The sequence below is a fragment of the Cyprinodon variegatus genome, unplaced genomic scaffold (assembly GCF_000732505.1).
Source record: "Cyprinodon variegatus isolate N-32 unplaced genomic scaffold, C_variegatus-1.0 Scaffold2691, whole genome shotgun sequence".
In the NCBI taxonomy this organism is placed as follows: Eukaryota; Metazoa; Chordata; class Actinopteri; order Cyprinodontiformes; family Cyprinodontidae; genus Cyprinodon; species Cyprinodon variegatus.
This window is the reverse complement of record NW_015153144.1, coordinates 4,379-15,145: the sequence shown is the minus strand read 5'-3', so window position 1 is coordinate 15,145 and position 10,767 is coordinate 4,379. Positions and strand designations below refer to the sequence as shown.

Sequence of the window (10,767 nt, the reverse complement as noted above, 5' to 3'; positions counted from 1 at the left end):
CTACTAACTGTGTGTTAGAACAATAAATGAAAGAGTGATTCGAGCACTAATCATGGTCAAACAGTTAATTCTGCACATACATGGAATAAATTCACCACATCTCTGTTCAAAATATAAGAGTTTATTAACAAAAATAATTCAGCTCCAAGTCAAACATATTTCAGTTTAAAACTCTTAACTAAAAGTAGTGAAACTCAACTGAACTAAACTACTATGTACAAAGAGGAAGGGAAACATGGCTTAAACAGTAGTTTAAGATGGATTTTGTGTTTGAAAACCAAAGTTTATCTGGAAGAATTTGGAATATGATCAAATTAGCTTTTCACTAATTTCAAAGAAATTGTAATGTTTTTAGACTAATTCAAAATGGAAATCCAACTGGTGAATAAAAAATGATTTGGCCAAATAATGTTTTATTAAATGATTTGCTTAATGAAGAACCAATAACCTTTAGTCAATGATCCTTAACCCTCTTTGAAATAGCTAGCAGGGAATAGACATCAGGATTCCACTAAGTGACTCTTGGTCATACTTGGTAATGGAAATGTAATGAGCATCTGAGGAACACATGAACAGCAATGTTATATCAGCGTTTAAACCCTTAGTGAAATAATGCTTGTCCAAGTCTTCAAGAACAGCTCACAACATATTCATGTTGCATAGTGTAGCATGCAGTCCATCCTTTTAGCATCATCTTTACTCATCAGTAAACACATAAAATTATCAGCATCATCAAAAGACATATTGTTTGTTCTGTCAGACCTGCAAACCTTTTTGTCCATTTCCATTTGGAAGGCTTGAGTTTCATCCAGCTGCAGCTCCGCAGTCAGGTCAACATCCAGGGGTATCTTTGTCTCAGTGGCTCACAGACGAAGACAGGCTTCTTATCCAGTCTGGCTCTAGAAGTTCTGAAACTCAAGAGAAATGTGTTGCAAAAGGTCTGTTTTGCAGCCGTTTGGTTCTGAATGGTCATTCTGATGACTTATCCTTGAGGATTCTGGAGATCTAGGTCTCCCTGGGCCTTGGATCTCCATCTTGTCGGAGATCCAGCATATGTGGACCCCAGCTTTATAGGCAAGAGAGAGGAGGCAAAGAAAAAGAATCCTGTGTGCTCTACGGAGTTCCTGTGACTGCTTTGGAGTTGGCTGAAACGGGGGTGGGGGGGGGGTTAGAGATCTTAGAGCTGTTCATTCAACAAAGCTGCATTTCCTTTTCTGGTCATCATGTCAAGATGAAACATGGACACTTGTTCCCAATGTCCAAAAACCATGATGGCATATGGCATATGGCACAACAATGCTGAAATTTCTTTGATGCTATAAAACCAGAGGTGTAACCAGAACATTTTAATAAGTGTGGCCAGGCAATGACCAATGTACACTGAGGGGTGGTCAAAAGCGGATAGGTTTCAGAACATCAGGGTCCACACTGTTCCAAAAGGAACAACATCCATATTTTCTACGTAAAGACAAACTATACTTTCCTACAGCCTTTGCTAACAAATAGATGCATATATTTAAACATCCATGCTGTCTTAATTAAAGGTGTAGTAGACAAAATTCTTTCAGTTTTGAGTTCTGGGGCAGACATCTTATTCATTGTCATTACTTTGCTACTTTTATTAATGATCATTCTGCATAAAATTTATATTTAAATGTTCTAATATCTGCATCAAATTGCCTATTATTAAAGTAATTATTTATCTCTGATTTCAGTGAAGATTCCTGGATGACTTGCAGAGACATCATTTTCTCTTTACCCAATATAAGGCAAAATCTAGTTCTGAAAGGGCATGAATTCTGTATTTATCAATGTTAGTATATTGATGTGCATAATTAACCACTATGTTTTTTTTGTCAGGTAATTGTTTACATATATAACATTAAAATTTCAAATAAGTTGCAACATTCCACTTAAGAGTATTACTGCTGCCACCGTCTGTATTAGAGGTAATAAATGGTAGGGCTGGCCAAAGATTTGGGTAAGGGTGTCAATGGCAACCCCTGGCCCCCCATCTAGCTCCGCCCCTTTCTAAAACACTTAACAAAAATGTACAATTAGAAGTACATGTTAGAGGCAAACCCTTTTCCCGGCACTTTCATATAGCTATAGTTATGGGATATTTCATAACTGTACAATACCGAGCTAATATCAACAATAGAGTATTTACTAATTATATTCCTTTCCACTGTCACAAAACTGAAATACTTACTTTATTGACTTGTGCCCTTATAGTTAAAGAGTATTGTCTCAAAATTTTAAGATATTAAAGTCATTTAAGTTTGAATATCAACTATAATATACTGCATTTTTAATTATCATAATCTATTCATTTTTATTGCAATAGCAAAACTGAGTTCCGAACTGTTTGAATTATCGGGCATACATAGAGTCCATTTGGAATTGTCCAAACATTTCACTGTTAATTCAAACCGATATGATTAATTAAATCTTTATGGATTAACTAATTCAGGGAGAGAGAAAATGGTTGAAAATCATTAAATCCTCCCTGCAGAGCAGGAGCATAGTTGAATGTAGTATCTATTGAAGCCACAGGGGGCGCTGATAAAAAGTTATTTTGGATTTTAAACAAATCGTTTATTGATTTTGATATATTTTCTGCATTTCTTGTATGCTGTAAGAATTTCTACTTTTTAATACTGATTTTAATAGTTTCGAAATATTTTTAAATTCGGTGTTTTAATGTCCAACTACTTCTTCCGGTGCAAACGTCAAAGTTACCCTAGGTCAATGTGTCCTTCCACACGTGTTGCGTGTTTCTCGTAGTAGCAGCAGGAGGGGAGGGTCTGTCAGAGTTTTCCTGGGGTTTAAACGTACTTTTCGTGTTTCTGAACATCTTAATATCCCATCCCAGTCATGCTAAAGTCGGTAGTCCGCGCTGTGGGAGCCGCAGTTCGCCTCTCTCCAGCCGTTCCGTCAGCAGCGCGAGCCTTCCCGCTGGGCAGCCCGGCGTTACGCTCTTCAGGGTCGGCTACGATCCGGCCGTTCACCCGATCTCTGTGGGTGTTAAACAACAACGGAGCCTCGTCAGGATACAGGCCCAAGCTGTTCAGCTCCAGAGTGCTGAGTCCACCGGTGTCCTGCGGGTGTGGAGGGCTACACACAGAAGGTAGAGGAGCTAGCCAACCTATAGCTAAATAGTTCTGTTTGGGAGATTTTAATACTAAAGTCTAACTGAACACCATCTGTCTAGCCAAGTAAATCGGAAACGAGGCTGATTTATTTTCATTATTATTTTTTTTTTTTATCTAATCGAAAAGACGCTAAATAATATGGATGAACACGAATGAACATTTTGAGGATCAGGTATGACTAGATGGATGTCATTGAAAATAAGTCACATCTGTAGCATCCAGGATAGAGGCACTGATCAGACATTTCCTGACCGATTTTCTTTTCGACCTGCTCCGCCGATTTAATTTTTCCTTCTGTGTAAGTGCACAGTAGTGCGAATGTATAAGTTTAACAGAAATTCGGGAATAATTGGGTAACTGGCATTAAGACATCTAAACAAATATCTAAATGTTTCTTTTAGGTGCACGCCTTTGGATGCATTTATTTACTGAAGTCAGTTGTAGATGAGTAAAATACATTCTTTTTATTTTTTTTTATTTTTTTTTTTTTTAACTGACCAGCTAACAAAGGCTGATCTTATTTTCTTACCTGCTAATTGATGCATCTATATGAGGGGTGTCAAAGTGGTTCCAGAAAGGGCAGTGTGGCTGCAGGTTTTCTTTCCAGTCAAGCAATAACAAACCAGACCTTCATCTCATCAAGTCATCATGTTTAGATTGGACTCATTTAATGAAAAGACTGGAGTTTGCTATTGCTTGACTGAAAAGATAACCTGCAGCCACACGGTCCTTCCTGGAACCACTTTGACATCCCTGATCTGTATCATCATAGTGATGGGATATCTACATTTAGATGCTCATTGCCAGGCAAGCTGATAATTCACTGTTATGACATCAGTACATTTTTATTTTTCAGGTTTTAATGCCTACTCTTAAATCAATAATATAATAATCATCATTTTGATATATATTTTTTGGTATCTTAACATAATTAATATGAAAAATGATGTTCCCTAGTTGGGCAGCACCTATAAATTTAAAGTTTCTCACAAACAGGTGACAAAGCATTTGGCGAGTTCCTTTCAGATGAAATCAAAGAAGAGAAGAAGATCCAGAAGAACAAAACTCTTCCTAAGATGTCCGGAGGATGGGAGCTGGAGATGAATGGCACTGAGGCTAAACTCACAAAACAAGTTTCTGGAGAGAAGTGAGGATTAAACACATTTTGCTTTTCTAAACCCTTCCAGTCACATCAGTCCATCACTGACATATTTCTACTGTGGTTGGTTGGATCTTCCCTTTGTTACATTCTGAGAGGAAAGTATAGAGCAAAACTAACAGTTTGAAAGAATGTAATAAATTATCCAGCTGAACGCATTTTACTTTATATCAGGGTTTGTGCTTTATAATGCCTCTGCGGTCCTGGTTAGTTGATCTGTAATTGGCACCAAGTTACATATTATGGTTACACATTGGTTGTTGATCTCCTTTAGCATGCTTAAAGCTCTTTATGAAACTCAGGATTTTCCTCAAGTCATTGAAATCCTTGGAAGTTATTCCACCTGGTCACCAATCTGAGTAAAAAAATCTGGATTAAACCAGGTGTCTGATTCAGTGATTGAAACGGCAAACCTCAGTGTAGCACTGGAACTGAAGTGTTTGTGGGGTTTTTTTGTTTTGTTTTTTGGCGGCACTAGTGGCTCGTTTTTGCGACAGTAGGCTGACAGGAGAGGGGGTCTAGGAGAGGGGGAGGGACATGAGGCAAAGGACCACAGGCCGGATTCGAACCCAGGATGGCCGTGTCGACGTCTAACCCCGATATCCCACATCTGCCGTCTCCGCTCTGCTCCTGCTGTGCTCCAGGGAATATATAAGAAATATGCTCTAATGTTTAGTTACCGATCCATTGTTACTATATTTTTATTTGAGAAACCGGATCTTCTCTTGACCTGGCCAGACCAGAGCAGAGCCAAAAAATAGCTTGGCTCTGTATTTTGATGGTGAATGACGAAGAAGACGTACGTCGACGGTGATGTGCGGAGGACTAGCGGTGGGTGTGGAACATTTCTGATTGATTAACATGACAGACAAGTACTCTGCACGACGTACGTGAGCAGAGCGCTGTCGGAGTATGTGGAATTGGGGGGGGCAACATCGATGCGTCGGTGTATGCGTCGAGCCCATTGAGCAAAACGCCGTTGTTTCAAGAAAGTCATGTGACCGATACAGGAGTCGTTTCTAACTGACTGACTCACTAAACTGTGTTTAAAAATCATATCTGCCAACATAATGCATCTTATAAAAAAATGTCTCATCTTTGGCAGTTTATCAAGAAATTTGTAGGAGACTAAAAGGAATTGGAATGTTTCCGCCGTTGTGTTTTCATTTGAATTTTCACATTGTGTCATACTATTCCTCTCAGTCCATTTATCTGAATTAAAGTTAATTTCAAATTGACTCTTATTTAATATACTGTTTTGACTGTACCTATTTTAAAAATATGATTTAATACCCTAGTCCACAAGCATCCCCATTCACAATTTCTCCAAAATTTTCACATTATATGTTTACACTATTTATTGCCTGCATCTAAAAATATCAGATATGTTCAATTTGAATAGACAAGATTATAGTCTGTCTAATACCGTAAGCTGTCTGTAGTGTCTTTAAAGGTCCAGCAGGTGTCAGTATTCTGTGAGACGGTATTCTTACAGTTTGGCAATGTGTGGAAACGCTCCAAGATGCATCATTAACCCATCACTACTCTTTTTATTTTTTCCCCCCTCCACCAGAATCACGGTCACATTTAACGTCAACAACAGCATTCCTCCCAACTTTGAGGAAGAGGTGGAGCAGGGACAGCAGCAAAAATCTCCTGAGGATGAGGTACACCAAACAACTTCAGTCATTATTGATCCAGGGGTGGAATGAGGTATTAGATTTGTTCAGTTTCAATGTCATAATGCATTTAATGAGTTTTATTTTTATTTTACAGCCAGAAATTGTTTCAACGCCCAACTTTGTCATTGAAGTAACAAAACAAGGAGCCAAACATTCCCTTGTATTCGACTGCCATTTTCCTGAAGATGAGGTAAAAAAATAAATAAATAAAAATTTGAAATTTGAAACTGCAAGCATGTGATTCCCTTCCCAAACAGGAGCTATGCAGAGATTTTTTTTTTAATATAGAGCCTTAAAAAAGTCTTTAATATAATCGTCTGGGTCGCACAGTAAAACGATCCGTCTTCAATTTATTTTAAATGCATTTAAAATTTTACCTTTTGGTGCTTCTTTTATTCTGTTTTTCCGTCCATAGTTGGGTAATTTTAATTACCCTTTAGGGACCCATGCTAAGCAGCTAAAGAAATCAGCCTAATGACGACTGTTGAACTGAAATCAAACAAACTGGAGTAAATTTCTGGCTGTTTCTAAATTCACAAGAACGCGAGTACAGACTTGTGTCCTCACCAAGTATGTTCTTGAGAAGAAAGTTTGAACACAGGAAGAACGGGAATACACAACATAAATCAGGGTCAATTGGAACAGAAGCATACTCATGACGTCACCACATGCTCGGCTCGTCTGGAGCTTCATTTCCACTCATGTTATTAACCCTCTGATGCATGAATTATGAAAGCCTTGATCAAGATTTTTTTCTCAAGGTTTTTTCTTATTCTTAGGACATGAAAAAAAATTTTTAAATTTTTTTTTCCAAAAATATTGTTGTTTCATGAAGTTACAGATATGTCCACTGGTGTGGACTATGCGCACATGAGAACTCAATATAAAATATTATGAATTTATTAAAAAAAAATAATGATCTAGTATTCTGTTGTAAAAAATGCAGACCATTGATTCATTTTATGCTTTGACAAATATTTCAACATGTTTTGTTTAATTTTTTACATTATAAAGGCACAATGTTAAGAACCGAATAAGGAAACCAATGACACTCACAGCTTACTGAAGTGACTGAAATTCCTTAGGATCTGCTGCTGCCTTGAATGTCTCCTGAAGTGTACTTAGGAAGGGTCTTACAATGGGGAGCCTATATGTGTTTGCTGGGCGGTAAGGTTTCACTATAGAAACCATAGAATTAAAGAGATATTTACTTTTTAGTAGCTGTCCACTACAGTGACCACTATGCACCAGAGGGTTAATATTCTCTAGATAATAATATTTTTTTTTCATTTAGTTGGGGAATAATAACGAACACAGTCGGATAAACACAAATCTAATGAACATTTTGCCAAAAAAAAAAATACAAAAAAAAAAAATACCATCAGAGCTAGTGGTACTTCACACAAGGCTATGCCGAGAGAGTTCTGCTGCAGACGGTCTAACATTAGCCCTGGTTAGGTGCTGAGGACTGCTGGTTGCCACAGTCCTCTCAATTGGAACATTTTTTATGGTTAAGCACTAAATCAGTAAACTGGCCATATAGTGACCCATAAAAGTATAATGTTCTCGTCTCAAATGATCTTAAAACACACTTTTAGAGCAACGGCCACAGAAAAGAGAACTTCTGAGCTCTGTGAGCACTCCATTGAAAGCTGCTGCAGCTGCCATGCTGCAGCTGTCAATCACAATAATGGACATGTCTGCTCTGATGCATGCTGGGTAAACAGGGAGGGGCGGGAACAACATCCAGGGCTTTTTCTTTTCTCGATCCTCTTGTTCTTGTCAATTGGAACAGTACTAGGTCTGAGGCTGATGTTTTTCGAGTACAGGAGAATGCACAATTAAACATATTGAGAAATGGCCCCTGTTCTATTAATATTGCAAGTAGAGAACCCGTTTCTTTAAATGGTCATTTGAAATAATGCAACCCAGAAATTAAACAGAAAAAATTAATAAAGGTTTAGAGAGTAACTTTTATTTCAAATAATGTTTTTTCTTTTTTAAATGTTATTTAAAAATAATTCTATTTTTTATTTGTTTTTCGAATTTGTGTTTTTTATGTAGAGTTTTTACAGATTGCTTTATTTTGAAATAGCGCTTTATAGATCTTTCTCATTACGAGCCTAATACAGAACGCACACTGACAAATATAAAAGTTGTCGCTAACGTCATGCGGACCAATAGAAATGCTTCTTTGCTCAGCCTCAGAACTGAGAGGAATGTGATCTGGAAAATGAAATCTGAAGAGAATTTAATTTCAAAAACTTGATCTGAAATAAAGAGATTTAAAAAAAGGAATAGAAAATATGATTTCTGTTTGAAAACATTAAAAACAAAAGTATTGGGGGGAAAAAAATTCATTGAGAACATTGTTATCTTGCAAACCTTTTTTTGAGGGTTTAGAGTTTGATGTTCTGGATTTTTTTTTAATTATTTCCTTTTTCAAAACAGCAATAATAATAATAGTGCAAAAAACACAATTTACCTTCTTTACTATCAGCCACTAAATATTTTAGTGGGAATTTTAAAGCAGAAGTGTAAAGGGCATAGAGCTTGGAATCCTGAGGTTCTGAGTTTGAGCCCCACTCCCACAGACTGACACTCTGGGTCCCTGAGCAAGGACCCTGAACCCCACACTGTTCCCCGGCCGCCCCACAATGGCAGCCCACTGCTCCCCAAGGGGATGGGTTAAATATAGAGGTTAACTTTCTCCAATGCGAGATCAATTAGTTCAATTATTAGCATGACTTGTTCACCAATAAAGCTTGTTATGATGCCAACTGCATATAATGTTCAAACTGTGTGTTTGGCGTATTTTACGTACCGTATATTATACAATTCATCAAAGTCTTGGATTTAAGATATTAAACATCCCCTGTTAATATGTTAGTTGTTCATTTATGTGATGTAGATGAGCCACGGGGAAGGCGAGGAGGAGAGTGATATCTTTGCTATCCGAGAGGTCAGCTTCCAGCCCGAAGGAGACTCTGACTGGAAAGAGACCAGTTACACGCTCAACACAGACTCCCTGGACTGGGTACGAGCAGAAACAGTAAATGCAGACATACTTGGCAGCACTTCTGGCAGCAAATGAGGCAGAAGAATGCTCGATCACAGGCTCTGTTTCCTTTCAGGCACTGTATGACCACATGATGGACTTCTTGGCCGACCGTGGCGTCGACAACACCTTTGCTGATGAGCTTATGGAGCTGAGCACAGCCATGGAGCATCAAGAGTACATTAAGTTTCTAGAAGAGCTGCAAAGCTTTGTGAATTGCAAGTAGTGTTAAAGGAAATTGTCATTTTTGTGTGCAATCTGAGAACGATGGGTTGTGATGCAGGAAACCTAAAGCCCCCAGTAATGCATAAACATTTATAACCAAAAGAGGCAAACTGTTTGAGAATGTCACCAGCAGATCCTACATTGTGGTTTCCTCAAGTTTTCTCTAACATAAAGAGTTTAAATATGTCTGGGTGCCAGCCCAACCGTTATCATAAACCATCATTGCACTTAATTAAGCAGCTGTTGATGTTCAATGTAACTGGATCTGCATTTTCCTTCCAACTTCTGACACTTTGTCAGCTTTCATGCTCTCTTGCTGAGTGGTGGTAGTTTGTCAGATGCAAAAGATGTTCTAGAGTGTAAAGCTGGAAATATTGTTCAATAAACAATTTGATATCCGAATGCTAATTTGTACATCTGTCTACACATTGTAAATACAGCCTTTTAGCCATATGTTTCAAACCCTCAACTCACTTGTCTTAATTTCAAGAGCATTTAATATTTTAGAGGTTGATTGTTTCCATTTATTGTGTCAGAACATTCAAGTTAGATTAATTGGTTGGTAATTGGCTAATTATTAATTACAATGTTTGCCTCTAGATGTCGCTGTATCCCAAATAAAAACAAAACCAGTTCTGTCCTGAAGCTCAATTAAAAATAACTGACGGAGTAAATGTAAGAAGAAAGATACTTAGAAACATTTAAGCTATAGTTATAGATGAGTTTCATTCTGCAGCTGCTGTTTTGATTTTTTTATCCAACCCCTAATTTCTGTATGAGACAAACTGTTAGAAGTTTTTTTGGGGTGTGTGATAAACCATTCTGTTTAAAGAACTAAACATCAGTTCCTCTTTAATATCTACAAAAAGGGTTTTGTGATTTTATGTTCTTTTCAATTCTAGCCAGCTGGGAATTTATATTTCTTATCCTTTAAGATGTTTATTGCCCTCCCCGGTAGGGGGGGGTAAATATGTTATTTAATCAGATATTGTTTCGGCTGTTATATACTGTTTATGACACTCAGCTCTACTAGCTGTGTGTTAGAACAATAGATTAGAGTGATTTGAACTCTAATCATGGTCAAGCTCTTAATTCTGCACAGACATTGGATAAATTCACCACAACTTCTGTTCAAAATGATTGAATGATTTGAATGATTTTTGTTAAACTCTTATGAGTTTAACAAACTCCTTATTTTCAAGGACTTCGAAGGATCCAGTCTAGGTAGACCGCGTCCTTGGAGGACACGTCCTAGGTTTTCGAACAGAGCCAAGGTGTTACACTAACGACGTTAGTGTTTTTGATCTCTTCAAACGCGAATATCCAACTTGAAACTAACTTCACTGCGGTCGCACAATACACGCTGCACACCTGAATAAAAGTTTCTGGAATCAAGTTGTAGAGCACTGTAACTAATGTTACTTTTTGCACTTTCCTACTTGCCCTCCTATTTGCATGGTCTATGCATATTTCAGTGATAATTTATCT

At 37.6% G+C, this 10,767-nt stretch overlaps 1 protein-coding gene across 1 annotated transcript; it reads left to right on the top strand.

Moving 5' to 3' along the window:
* Positions 1-2,743: 2,743 nt before the first annotated feature.
* c1qbp (complement component 1, q subcomponent binding protein) lies at positions 2,744-9,737 on the top strand. Its single transcript, XM_015369233.1, has 6 exons — positions 2,744-3,130; positions 4,152-4,302; positions 5,888-5,981; positions 6,091-6,186; positions 8,908-9,033; positions 9,131-9,737. The coding sequence occupies exons 1-6, from the start codon at positions 2,878-2,880 to the stop codon at positions 9,278-9,280; spliced, it is 870 nt and encodes a 289-aa protein (XP_015224719.1). The 5' UTR covers positions 2,744-2,877; the 3' UTR covers positions 9,281-9,737.
* The last annotated feature ends 1,030 nt before the right edge of the window (positions 9,738-10,767 follow it).

What these genes read in the sequence shown, in the direction of transcription:
- c1qbp (XM_015369233.1), top strand. Translation starts at nt 2,878, where the DNA reads ATGCTAAAGTCGGTAGTCCGCGCTGTGGGAGCCGCAGTTCGCCTCTCT. An exon ending in AAAAATCTCCTGAGGATGAG is followed by an intron (nt 5,982 to 6,090) that starts GTACACCAAACA and finishes TTTATTTTACAG; the next exon opens with CCAGAAATTGTTTCAACGCC. An exon ending in ACACAGACTCCCTGGACTGG is followed by an intron (nt 9,034 to 9,130) that starts GTACGAGCAGAA and finishes GTTTCCTTTCAG; the next exon opens with GCACTGTATGACCACATGAT.